Source organism: Cyprinus carpio, chromosome B12 (assembly GCF_018340385.1).
Source record: "Cyprinus carpio isolate SPL01 chromosome B12, ASM1834038v1, whole genome shotgun sequence".
NCBI lineage: Eukaryota > Metazoa > Chordata > Actinopteri > Cypriniformes > Cyprinidae > Cyprinus > Cyprinus carpio.
Genome location: NC_056608.1, coordinates 13,120,225 through 13,135,040, shown reverse-complemented (window position 1 = coordinate 13,135,040; position 14,816 = coordinate 13,120,225). Strand labels below are relative to the sequence as shown.

The 14,816-nt window shown below is 36.1% G+C and overlaps 1 protein-coding gene across 2 annotated transcripts in view; it reads left to right on the top strand.

The window, feature by feature from the left end:
- Positions 1 to 14,609, top strand: part of LOC109076785 (homeobox protein Mohawk-like) — a 28,315-nt gene extending 13,706 nt beyond the window's left edge. Inside the window, exons 6-7 of one of the 2 annotated variants that reach the window (XM_042735446.1) lie at positions 12,717 to 12,750; positions 12,896 to 14,609. In XM_042735446.1, coding sequence (XP_042591380.1) covers positions 12,717 to 12,750; positions 12,896 to 13,085 — 224 coding nt within the window. In that variant the 3' untranslated portion in view covers positions 13,086 to 14,609. Of the gene's footprint in view, positions 1 to 12,716; positions 12,751 to 12,892 lie in introns of both variants that reach the window. The other variant, XM_042735445.1, reaches the window with a different exon arrangement.
- Positions 14,610 to 14,816: the final 207 nt, after the last annotated feature.

Here is a 14,816-nt window from a genome sequence, read left to right as displayed (position 1 = left end):
TGGTGGAAAGTGAAAGTGCATCACATGGGACATAAACTGGCTGCTGCACCATTTATTCTAGAGCGACATGTTATTTGTCCTTATATTGCTTTCAACAGACTCTGTGTGATCCAGTTATTGTAACTGATGTGTCATTTGAGGAGTTTATGAATATATTTTGATATTATGCTTCAGTTAACTGAAATGAATGAGATGAAAGCGATATATATCTCAGTACTTTAATCTAACTTTGAGGGTTTTTGGTACTGCTGCCTATTACATCCGTTCAAAATGTTTTGAGTTCAGTAAGATTTTTTATATTATTTGTGTGTATATATATATATATATATATATATACATATAAGAAATTAAAGGATGCATTAAATTAATCAAAAGTAAAAGTAAAGACATAAAGGGCAATGGTTCTCCTTCATTGCCAGAAATATAAAATATAAAGTAGAAATTCTTTATATATTTGTAATCAGTAATGTATAAAAAAAAATCCATAGAAAAAAACGAAAATATTTGGTAAAGGTTCTCTTTTTCCAATCAAGTGTTTTGCTGTGCTTTAGTGTGTTAGCCCTGCTCTCTGGGATATATTTCTTCACAGAACCAAGAATGTCACCTGTGTTTTATGACATGAAAAGACATTCTTTTTCAAGGACAGTGGACATTAAACAGAGGCAGGAGGCAGAAATATGTTCAACAAAAACAGAGGCTTGACAAGGCCACCGGGGCTTATAGGTGCCAGTCACTCATAAGAGTCCTGCAGACTCATTGGACTGAAGCCACCAAAAGAAAATGCGTTATAAGTCATTGTCCAAGAAAAGTACAATCTCTCCAACTCAGAAACATTAGAGCAGATTTCAGGCCAACCTGTCCATGATCAGAGGCAGGTGGGCAATTCATCCAAGCCTAAACATGCAACTGAGTGGGAGCACGCAAATTCAGGCATTATTAATGTGCAGGGCCTGCTGTTCATCAGATGATTGACAGCCCTGTGTGTGTACAGCTGGAAATACACAGCACACTTTTATTGCTGTTTTTGCACAGTTGTACTACACATCCAACCACATACAGTACATAAAAACATTGAGAGTCTGATGCCATTAAAAAGCTTGAAAGTCTCTCTTTCTCTCAAAGCACGACGGGCTTTGGCTAACATATTTTAGCGTTGTTTGACAGTGACATACAGTGCAGGGGGAGGGATGTGTAATTTAGAGAAACAGCCTGGCAAGGATATGGCATTTAAAGAGTACATGCTGAACTGTCTGATTTACGGTAGCTGACTGCTCACTGACCACAGAGCAGCAGGACAATGATTGATCCAGCTCTGCTATGCACATCTCAAATGGCAGAAAACACTTATGAAAACATCTCTATTTCATTTCGTTCCTCAAAACTGTAATATTAAGCTTCACAATTAGATTTTATGTTGTTTTAGTACATGCTCAGGAAAAAAAAATGTCACTGGAGCAGTACCCTTTAAAAAAATACTAATGTGTTCCACCCAAGTGACAGCTTTTGTACATTTTTATTTATTTAATTAGTGTAGTAAATATTCTAATACATACACAATTGTGAATGTATGTAGTTGAGGCATAACATCCCCATGGACTTTTTTGATCAACATTAAAACCATTGGTTGAAATATTAATTCATTTACAAGGTAAATTGTATATTTTAGGTCCTGTATTATAATATAATATAATATAATATAATATAATATAATATAATATAATATAATATAATATAATATAATATAATATAATGCTGTTTAAAACAGTTTTAAAAGTATTTCATGTCAACTACACATACAGTATGCACTCACAGAAACACCAAGATTTTCCTTTTCTTGGTGTAGTTTTCTCCCACTCCATCCCTCAAAAAAAAAGGAGGGACGACTGGACAATCCTAAAGAAAGAGGAGGCTGAAGCCAAGATTTACTTCAGTCTCTAGGTTACAGTTGTCAGGACGGGGTCTCATCATCCATCATCAAAGGGAAAGAGTAGAGAATGTTGAGAGAAGTGCAAGGTGGAGAAAATAGAGATGAAGGAAGGGAGTAGGAAAGGAAGAAAGTGGAGTTGAGAGATGAGCTAGAAACTGGAGGATGAAGCTAAAGTATTGTGAAAGAGAGTTAAAATAGTGAATAATGCACAATAAAAGCCACATCAAAAACTGAAATGAAGAAATATGCAACTCTTGTCATAATGAGAGATACTAAGGCATTGTACTACTAACGTGTTGCAATAGTATTTTCATGGCTTTTATAAATTAATTTTAATAAATAATCATGATAAAATTGTAAAGTGTATTCTAATTAGCATTTTTTTTTTTCTTAGTATTCTCAGTATGTTTATAAAAAGGATCTTGGAGAGCAAGTAAGCATCCTCTTAGTAGCATGAATAAATATCTTATTTTATTAAAACATTCTTTATGTATCCAGACACTGTTAGATAAGTTTTCGTCCATCTTTTATAATTTAGTTTTTGGAGCCATTTGTAAATTGAAAATGATTCATTTCAAAACATATTCCAAAAACTGAATTCTTAGTGTCTCGGCACAGTTCTGTATATAAACTGTTCCGAAGCTCAAGAGCAATATATCGTGATGAATTACAAATAGTCCAAGGCACACTTGAAAAGTGTGTGTGTGTGTGTGTGTCGATGGTGATTTGTGTGGAGGAGAGGTGTAAACGGTAACAGACACACACTGCTCTGGCTGCTTACATGTGAGAATAGATAGCAGACAGGAGGAAAGAAACAGTGAATGAATGGAAGGCTATTAGATGAGTGTGGAGAACCTAATGGCTTGAAACTGAAAGACAATTAGAGCAATAAAAATAGTAAAGCAGGGCCTGTGCATATTTGTCTAACTTGGAAAGTAAAGTTTTGTGGCAAGATGGAAAATGTAAAGAGTCAGTTTCACAAGAATAGATTAACAAATGAAAATAGAAATAAGAGAATCAAAGAGCGCATGTTAAAAAAAAAAAGAAAGTGCATGTGAGCAAACCTTAGAAGGAACATCATAGCAATTCATTTAACTATGTATTTTTGGATCAAGTCTGCAATCATCATTTAGTTCAGAAAACACTTTCAAACATTGTTATATTATATTCAATCACAGTTTTTTTTTTTTTTTTTCTGAGGTTGCGGTCAAAAGCAATTCTGTATTCATCACTGGGCAGAATTAACACAAACTTTTAATGCGAGATCAAAACAAGCTTTTCCATTCTGCTAAATCATTTGCAATGATTCCAAAGTTTCTTTTTTCCATTTTGGAATGACACTAAAGCTGAAGCAAAACAGAATTTTATTGTAGCTGAAAATGGTTTGTGATGCATTCTAGATGGAGTCTTATCTAAGTCCGACAGCACTTTAAGCAAATGCTTTCAGTATGAGCCTCTCTCTCTCTCCCTCTCTTTGTCCTTCTGTCTCTCTTCCTGACATACGTCAGAGTCCAGATACTGTCTTGTAATACCTCAGTGGCGTGCTATGTCCTCTAGCTAGCGTGTTTGAAGTCTGTTTGTGGGACTTTTATAGGTACCGATAGGGTAAGAGATCAGAATAATTTGTCCAGCCATTAGCAAATAGCAGATCCACTCGACCAAAAACAGAAAACCAATCCAATACATCAAATCCAACTCAACTGAAAAGACAAGACTCCACTCATAAAAAAAAAAAGTTTCATTCATCACTCCATCACACTCAAACACTCAAAAATTGTCATCCTTTACTCACCCTCATGATGTTTCAAAACTGTATGACCTTTTCTTAAACTTCATTTCTTAAATTGATGGTAGCCCAACATTTCTATATTTTACCATTGACTTCAATTGTCTGAACAAAAATCATTTGAGAGATTTCTCAAAATTTCTTCTATTATGTTCCACAGAACAGAAAGTCATACAGGTTTGGAACGACGTGAGGATGAGTGAATGATAAAATAATTATCATATCTGTTTAACAGTTTTATTTTTTTAAATATATTTGTACCCTGTTATCATTGCTGTTTAAAAGCACACTGCATGCCATCCATTTATGTTAAATACAAAAAATGAATCAAATATCAATGTGAACAATTACACCTGTTAATAATGAAATCAATTTACTATCAAATATAAAAATAGCTGTAAAACAATGGACAAGATATAATTACATAATAAACACTGCATTAAATAACTGTTATGTTCCTCTGATAGATGAAATGCAGCTCTGTACTGTCTACAGTCAGAGAAGTGATGTGATTTTCCTTAGATTCTGTATTTTAAAAGCTTTTAATGAGAATATAAAAATCTCACTGTGTCACTATAATCACTAAAATCCACTACTTAGGCCTAAAAAAGCATATTATAAAATAATGTTTCTTACATACAATAAAACAACAGATGATTTTACTACAGGAGCAATTTTGCACCCCATTTAATGTGTCACTTTTGCATTTTTGCCTCATGCCCATAGTTAATTTGTGACTCTGGTACAGACTGTTCTGTTATTCGGCTGTTAGAGAGTGTGTTGTGGTGATTTGTGTTTACTCTGACTGGTAAATACAAAATGAGGGGAAGATTTCACACATTTCACACACAGATGCTATTGGTGGCAGCAGTCTTGGCCATGATCAGACTGTCATTGTTTGTCATCTGCTGTGCAGACGCATAGAATTCCTAAAAATATTAAAGAAAATCTTTCTTAAGATGAGCTTTACTGTTTATGAGTGGCCATGTGTCTATGAGGCTGAAATATGCTTTTCTGTTGGTCTCTCTCTTACTCACCCTGTTTACCCCCATACAGTATTGCCACTGTTTGGTTGCTCTTTCAAGCTCGCCAGTCAAATCCACAGCCCAGAACATGTCAGCACCCTCGACGCAGTTTGATCCATCACAGATTAATGTGCTGCGATTCAAAGGCTGAGGAAAGGAAGTCCAACAGTGTCCAGACTGTTGTGTTTTTCACCACGGAGAGTTTTTAAATAATACGAGAAAATGTCATGTGCGAAGAATCACTATCATTCTTCATTCCTCTGTTGGGCCTCGTGCCTCTTTCAACCACCCTGACCCAGAAACAGAGGATATCGTGGGTATTTATAGTGCAGCGATTACTGATAAACGTGAATGGAATGGAGAGAATGGAAGAACGGAGTCAGTAATAGGGCTGCTGTTTAAGGACGGCCATTACAGTGAATGAAACCTCAACCAAAAGTATGATTTGGGAAGGCAATGGGAAAACAAGAACCATGACATTAGGTTTAAAAAAACTGAACGTTAGAAACGAGTTGAAGAGAGAAACAGAATCGTGATCACAAATGGAAATGATCACAGGAAACAGTCTGAAAAATGGAAGCAAACCAAAAGACAAATTCAGACGGTTTAATATGGATTTATCTAGAAAGTGACCAGAAGAGACAGACACTCGAAAGAAAGACGGTGGATGTTGAATTGGGGAGGAGGAGGCTGCCATCCTGGACAGCTAGTGAGGGTAGAGCTGGCAGAGCAGAGATGACACATGTGCCAACTTCATTTTAACATCATTCACAGGCCTTCAGTGACATTATTAAAGAACAACGTTCATTTTTCTCAAGCACACTTTGGACGCCCAGAGTAAAAATGAGACACCAAGAACTGATGATGTCTGTCTGCTTTGGGCAGAACCAATTTTCCTGTCCATTATTTGAAAGGCTGTGAAAGATGTGACTGATATTTTATAAACCAGTAAAAGCAGGCAGAGATTATGGTCATGGGTTTGGAAAATAACTCTCCAGTTTCTCCGGTTGTTGCGTTATAAATGTGACAGATTCATCGTCTGTTATTTTCTGATGCTCAGTCATTTTAGCAGGTTATCTTGTTGAACTATATCCGCTTCTCTTTGTGCTACATGCTGGGATGTTTCTCGACGATTTAGAAGTGGTACGTGCCACGCTCAGTCACCACAGATTGACGTTGACGTCTTTTTCCATTCTCGTCTGCGTGGCTCCGTAGCCAAAAAGTCATGACATCTTGCCCAGATTCCATTTGTCACTTCTCTTCACGCAGCTGATAGATGGATGATCAAAAGAAAAAATGAACGGATGGATAGAGGTATATTTCCAGCCCCAGTCTGCTCTGACATGCCAACCATGATGCCATTCTGTCTCAGTTGTGATTGCTCATTGAGAGTTTGCACGGAAACAGACCTGTCTGCAACATTTTACCCAGTCGTCCATGCCGACAATGTCCATTCAACCCTGCCTGTATAGTTTTCATTCTATATTCTATATTTACAAATCATTAGCTACCCTTGAATTCAAATTTTGTTAATGTCCCAAACTTTTGCAGTCGAGGGACAGAAAGATCAGCTTGCACTCTCTGTTAGTCAATGAGAAGGCCATTTTCTCTCTTAAGAGTGTGTAATCTGCACCAGATACTTGTGATTACTGAGTACTTACAGTACAGTACAGTAAAGGATGTGCCTGATTATGCTTTAATAGGTTGGCTGCAAGGTTTAGTATTATTTCTGCTTAAAGGATGAGCAGGGTTTACTTGGATCATTGCTTGGAGTTTTGTGTCTTAGTGAATTTTGATCATCCAGTGTTTATGTGTGTGGATGTGTCTCTTTAAAAGAATAATTCACCAAAAAATTCAAAGAATTCTCATCATTTACTTACCCTCATGTCATTTTAAACATTTGTGACATTTTCTTTCCTCTGTGGAACACAAAAGTAGACATTCTGGAAAAAAAGTGTTTTTTGCTTATTTTAATAAAAGTGTTGTTTTGGACCAAACTGGTTTTCATTATACTGTATGCATAAAAACAATAGAAACGCTATTTAAAATATCTGCTTTCTTCAGAGGAAAGAAAGTCATACAGGTTTAAATGATATGAGGGTGAGATAAAAAATAGCTAGTTTAGTCATGAAATTTTAATATAGATAGATAGATAGATAGATAGATAGATAGATAGATAGATAGATAGATAGATAGATAGATAGATAGATAGATAGATAATGTACATGCACAGTACAAGCTGACTGGCTTCTGCTGAAGCAAGCAAACCAATGATTCTTCAGTCTTTGCAGCAAGTCTCTCTGAAACCCTCCACCTCCCCCAGCTCCACCTGTCTAGATCTGTTATGGGATTTATGTATGCCTATCCATGCAGCAGCAGGATATGTTACGCACTCATAGCAGCCGTAACGTACAAGGCAAATCTAGTTTGCCAAGACCAAATATATTAACATTGTCATATCCATTAACATGCCATTATTTGTCTACTGTATGTAACTGAAAGCAGTTTTTGCAGTTATATGTAGTGTACAGAGATGATACATCTGCTGCAGGTGTTTGCTGGTCTGACATCTCTCATTACCTGGCAGAGATATAGAATTGCATTTTTTGCACTTCTTTCTGTCCTGTTCTTTCTCTTCCCATTTCCTATGTTGATTGTAAGTGTACTGGGGTATTTTCAACTCACCAGACCTCTTTAGCAGCATTTTTATGGAGTATCACAAGTCCTTCAACTCATAGCTAACAGAGCCATTTCAAAACAGACCCGTTCAGTAGCAAAGTAAAAAAAAAAACACCAGAAAAATAGTAACATCTAATACATTTTGATTTATAGAGGTTTTATAATTTCTTTGGCGCAGCCATTGTTTTTAAAAATCTGAGGTTTAGATGTTTTAGGCAGCAGCATTTGGAAATTGCAGTGGGTCTGCACCCAATTTTCAACAAGAGTTTCCCTGAGGGAGAGAGCGGAGTCACAGTCTGCTCCCAGAAGAGGGTCGCTTAATGCACCGTGCAGACAAGCCCCCTTAGCACTGCTGGAGACATCACATCAACATGAGTGACAGACATCAGCATATCTGTATAGAGTTCAAAGTTGTTGTTTTTTTAAAGATTTTTTAATGTTTTTTAAAATATCTTATGCTGATGAAGGCTACATTTATTTGTATTATTACAAACATTTAAGTATTTCTTTTATATGGCACCAAACATTTTATATGTATATATATATATATATATATATATATATATATATATATATATACGTATATATATATATACATATATACATATATATATACATATATATATATATATACATATATACTATACATATATATATATACGTATATAGTAGATATATATATATATATATATATATATATATATATATATATATATATATATATATATATATATATATATATATTTAAATCAAAGGTTTAAGCCTTTTTTCTTATTAAAATCTCAACACAACAGTTCCACCTAGACATGCTTGACCTTAAAGGGTTAGTTCACCCAAAAATTAGCCCATAAATCCTAGGTGTATATGACTTTCTTCTTTCAGACAAATCCAATAAAATTTATATTAAAAATCAACCTTTATAATTCAACCCATCTAATGCCACACACATCATTTTAAAAGAAGTTAAACAAAAAGCGCCCAAAAACACCCATCCATAAAAAAAGTGCCTCACACGGCTCCGGGGGGTGAACAAAGGCCTCCTGTAGAGAATCGATGCGTTTTTGTAAAATAAATATCGATATTCAAAACATAATAATCACTTTAATGTAGCTTGCGCTCACTGTTGTACACAGAAGCAGTTCCGGGCGGATGACGTATGAAGGTCAGCTTTTTGCATGTGCACAAAAACATATCGATTCGCTACAGGAGGCCTTTATTCACCCACCGGAGTTGTGTGAGACATTTTTTTTTTATTGATTGGCGCTTTTTATTTAACTACTTTTGGTCTGATGCATGCAACACCTGCTGAGTGGCATTAAACAACTTGAAAGATCAAAGACAATTTTTAACCCTTTGAGCGATACGGCCGCACATATGGGATTTTTATTTCTGTGCCCCTGAGAGTACGGTCCCACATATGGGATTTGGAATGTTCGGTGACGTCACATAACTGTCAAATTCAAACTGTGGATTCGCGCGTTGGCTGGTGCTGAGCCAGAGAGAGACGTGCACTGCTCTTGTCATATTATCACAACTATGCAGTGTTCTTAACCACATAATGCATATTTTAGGTTGCAGACATTTAAATACACATAAGTACGAGAAAAACAATACATTTAGAGTTTGAAAAATACACACGTCTATAGAAGAAACAATAACAATCCATTCAAATTTAATTTGCAGATGTGTTTTATTCATATCAGATACACAGTCTAAGTAACTATAAAGTTCACTCTATTCTTCACCCAGTTCACCGGCCACTTATTACTTGTATTTCGGGAGAAACTGATGAATTCACTTGCCGTAAATCTGACTGACAGGACTCTCTGAACTGCAGCACGAACAAACATGGCAGCACCCATCTCACATTACAGATCATGATCAAGATCATTTAGAAAGGTTTTTAAACAACAAAACACACTCATTTACATGTTTGTGGATCAGAATATCAGATTGTTCATGACATGGTATGCAAGTTTCTGAATATTTTAAATAAAAAAGGAAAAACTAAATAAAAGTGATCCATCTATCATACTGTGTTATTGTGCACGTGACAAGCCTGACGCGCCGCCATGAAAACAGTTCTAAAATAATGGTCGCCTTAAAAACTCTGGGGGGACCACTAGAATATTTTAAACTCACCACTGAAAAGGTAATATTACTCCGACTGGATTTGTCTGAAAGAAGAAAGTCATAAACACCTAGAATGAGGGTGAGTAATTTATGGGCTAATTTTCATTTTTGGGTGAACTAACCCTTTAAGCCCTTAAAATAATCAAAATTACTTCTTTTTATAAATTAAACTGTTCATAGTGTAAGACGTGTTGAAGTCATTGCATATTGTATTTCTGAACAATAACTGATGCAGAAAAAAAATGTTTCATGATATTAGCCATTTCTCTTCATTTTCTTCTTTCTGTTTTCCAGATTTCAACTGTGTTTCTAGTCTAGTGGCTTTACCTCTTGCCCCCCCCCTCTTTCTTTTCTTCTATTCCTGACCATCAAGAGATTCATGTCATTTAGTAGATTAGATACCATTACCGGCCATGATTTAAGAGTGAGGAACGGGAGAATGTTGTTGTCTTTATTTGTTAGGCTAGAGGTTGTCAGTAGAAACTGCCAAGAGAGCAAACTGAGCTACTGTCACTGTGGTAAAAATGAAAGACAAAAGCAACAGTTCTATCACACAATCTGAATGCTGTCCAAATCAAATTTATATTCAGTCCTGGAGCTGGTATTTTTAGGAAACCAAACCTGGATTTTCGCAGTAGCAGTTTCTAAGCAGTCTATGTTGTTTGTATTTATCATTAATACTGTGTGTGTGTGGGGGGGGGGGGGGTAATAATTTCAATGTTTAATGGCATGTGCATGTGCAGTGAAGGTCTGAATATCTGCTTTTGACAAAAAACAGATCTAGATGTGTTGTTTGTATCAAGTGCAATGAGAACAGCAAATCACAAAGCCCTCTGAAAGCAAAAGCTTATCTACAATAGAGAACAGACAAACCAAATCCTGTAAATATAGAGAGATACAGAAAGAGAAAAGTGGTAAATCAGCACAGTGAACCTGACACAAATACAGTCAAAGAAAATAAAAGACATTAAATATTGTGACAGGAACATTATGGGATCATTCGGAAAAATACTGAGAGAAATGAAACTCAGACTGGATGAATTAAGGCTGGATTTCCCAACGGACAATCTCTAATCATTCCATCTTCACATGAACTACAGTACTTGTTTCGCAATCACACACTCCGCTTTGGTTAATTGAACCCCAAACACATCTGTGAGTTTCAAGAGAAGCTCACTGTTATTCTGACTAACACACTCATTCTCAGCCGCGAAAAAACTATTACTGAACAAGCTGAGCACAACAGGATATTTCCCAATCAGCCTCACGCCAGCCTCAGGCAGTAATGCTGGCCTTTCCTCAACACCCAGTTACCATTCAGCGCACATGTGAACGGTTTTTAAGGAAAAACAAGTTTAACACCGGCTCAGACGAGCCGTTGGGGATGATTAGGTGCTGTTTGGCCCTGCAGGTGTTCAGGCAAAGCTCCAATGTCCGTTCCGGATCCAAGGGGTGTGTGTGAGCACAAGGTTTGGGATGAGATGAGGTGAACACATGAGAAGCGCTGCCTCAGGGGGGAGAAACGAGACATCCGGAATAAAGGATGGGGTTTAACTCACTGAACAAACGCTACCCTGATCTGGATTTAGAGAATGATTCAGCGCCTGTAAAAGTCATCCTAGATGAAAGTGTGAGGAATGTTAAACCATAACTGCCATGTCCAGTAAGAAATCAGCCTGGCATAATATTATACATCTCTTTACAGTCATTTTACAATTTTGCAGGGTTATGTGTGAGCATTAAGAGGAAAAAGGATATGCTTGTTATTTGGGGCATTTTGTACTTGCAATTCAAGTCTAGCAGCTTCATAAATTATTATCGGTTTAAATTATCGGTTAATCGGTTAAATTATTATTGATTGGTTTTGATAATGAAATGCATTTAGTGAACAAAAGCGTCCTTTTGTCAATGTACAGTACATAATTTTGTGTGCTCTAATATATATATGAAATAGAATGTACCGAAATATTTATTGAACAAAATATGCCTTTGTAATACAGAAAGATCCCTTTGTTCACAAAATTAGGCTTCCTTAAAAGAGAAATAAACTTGCAATTCTGACAGGATAAAAAAACAACAACAGCTAAACATGGGATTGATAGAAATATAGATAAATATGGTGTTATAAACCCACAATTCTGAGAACGTCAGAATTGTAAGCGAGATTGCAAGATATAAAATCACAATTCAAAGAAAAAAGTCATAATTATGAGATGAAATTCACCGAATTCTGAATTTACAAGATGTTAACTCAAAATTGCAAGACACAAACTAAGAATTGCTATATATTGTTATAAACCCACAATTCTGAGAAAGAAATCGAAATGAAGAAATTAAGTCTCTTAAATTCTCAGATATAAAAATCACAATTCTAAGAAAAAAAAATTGAGATGTTACCTTAAATTGCAAGATATAAATTGGAATTTCAAGAAATTAAGAATTTTCAAAATTCAATTAACTTTTTTATTCTGTGGTAGAAACAGATGAGAAAACATTTTAAAAATGCTGTTAACTGAATGTATCAACTAAATATAACGAATTTAGCAAAAGCTAAAGTCTGTCTACACTGGACGTGACAAAGCAACCGTTGAAAATCATTTGACATTTTTTTTGTCATAAATAGAACACAGCAGCAGTTTTCTGTCCGGGATCTGTCGTGTCGCGCCACATCCAGTGTAGACAGCATCACTGATTATAATGAGTTCCAGTATTTTGTCACGCCGGTCGCGTTCAGTGTAGACACAGTGTAAAAGACAATTATTTCATTTTTACTTTCACATATAATTTAAAAATACATCATATGTGTCACAAACAAAAATGTATAATTTGTCAGTAATTTACACACCCTTGTGCAAGTGAGTGTGCGTGTGTGGTAGAGGAACTGGTGATTATCATTAAGTAATTAGCCTTAAGTGTGTTGCTGACCTCTGCATTTAACAAATAACACATTATCATTGTGCCAAGCATCTGGATATGGAAGATTCCACCATTCACAGAGTAAATGGAAACAAGCCTTTACAGTCTCAGTTATTGAAGCATCTCTCTCCATTCACACAAGTAGCACAGATCTACACATAAACAACTCACTCTGACTTTTCACATCTGCAGCATTAAGATACAGTGTTTTGTTATTGACACTGGGTTTGTCCTGTGCTTGTATTTACAGAGACTTTGGAGCACGGATCAAATAAATCTGACAGGTGCGTATAACCAGAACTGCCACACATATAAAAATAGCCCTTCACATTATTTCAGACTTTTGGTTTCAGTTTAGTATGTAAGAATGGCCTTGAATACAGCTACTGAGCATCTTTCAGTAACAGGCCTTTTGTATGTTAACAGAAGCATGCAGAAGGAGAAGGGACAGAGGAAAGACGAGACATACTGGAGGGAGATCAACGCAGCCATGGCTCTCACTAACCTGGCTCAACCCAAGGACACAGCCACCGCTGCCACCACCAGCTGCATCATCCAGAAATCCTCACACATAGCTGAAATCAAGACTGTTAAAGTGCCTATCCTGCACAAATACTAATGCGCAGAAGATCCCGTTCTTCTACTTTTGGAATTCAGTTGTTTTGAATATTGTTTATTACTTTGTGGTACTGATAAAGAATGATTTTTTTTTGGTCAGTTTGTTTTTATTTTTATTATGAGTACGATGAAGTGCCCTGAAATGCAGCACTTGTTTAGTTCACCGATTTGTGCATTTCCTTTGGGTTGCACAAGGTTTTTTTTTTTGATAAGTGTTGATGAATTGTCAGTAACGACAGTATTTCTGAACGAGACACTTTTGCAATGTTAACTTATTTTGATATTAATCAGAAATTTGTATTGTATTGCACCAAAGTGCCTTCATGCATCTCAAAGGAGAGATTAGTGAGAATGTACAGTTCCTGTCCTCTCTGAATGAAATAAAAGGGTTGAAATGACAGGAGGAGTGTGTAGCGCACTCTTCTCGCAGCCTACAGGAGCCGATGACCTTAAAATGAAATCAGCGCAACTCAGAAAGACATGCACGTGAACCTAAGGCCATTTCTGCATGTTTTGTCTTAATATCTCATGTGGCTGTGACTACGACATTGTTTTGTCTCTAAAATGGAAAACTTCAACTGTCACCTGCCAACAATAGCCTTGAGCAGAGAGATAAGTTCAGTCAGCCAATATCAAATTCCAGGCCTTCCTTCCCAGCTAACAAGCAACGTTCTCCAAACTTTGGCAACATACGTTCCTACGGTAATGTTAAAAGCACATTTGTTCATTTACATTATAACATTAGCACAAAAACGCATTCATGGAATGTTTCATTTCTGAAAAGTTCTAGTTGCTACTTGCTGCAAAACGTTCAGAAAACATTTCTATAATGTTTGCAAAATTGCAACGTTCCCTGAACGTTTGCATAGCCAGAAAATGACTTAAAACATAAAAAACAGGATGTTTTGAATGTTCAGAGAAATGTAATGAAACGTTCTTAGAACACGTTTTTGTTAGCTGGGTTAGTCTCTGCTTCCTCTCATACACTCTCAGTTACGCACATTTCTCAGACAAACAATGAGAAAGAGAGAGACAGACTTCAAGGTTTGGTCTGAATCTGTTTGAGACGAGGACTGTGACCCAAAGGGATATTTATGAATCCATTATCAGTGCTAAACCCAATGTGTTGCCTTCTCACGTTCCTGCTCAGAACAAGGTACTTCAGTGGAAGCAGTAAATGATTTGGCCAGTCGTGTTTAACCCCCTTTTCTCTCTCAGATGGTTAGAATTACTCTCAAATTGCTGTTTACAAGAAGTACGAGAGACACTTTTATGTAAAAAAAGAAGAAGAAAACACAAACCATAGCAGTATTACCACATCTCTGATTCAGTAACCGTTCAAACCTTTTTTGCAATCTCCTTTTGTTTGTCCTGCGGTTTTAGCTCTTTTAGTTAGTGTTTTTGCCTTTGGTTCAACCAAGCTGTGTTAGTCTTGTATTGACTGAATGGAAAGAAATTATGTTTAATGCAAATGTTATTTACATTAGAGTTATGGACGCCAAGTATGTAATACATATAAATAAAACCAACTAACACTATCTTATGTTGGTTATTTTTTATTTTTTTCCAATTGGTGAGAAATCCTTTTCCAAGAGACTAGAACAAAAAATAGAATTCATCAAAAATGACTAAACCACTTATCTGACTACACCCTCCTGCCTTTTTCAATATTAAAAATAATACTCACAAACACCCACTGAGACTATAATTCATAGGCACTATGTCCCTGTTT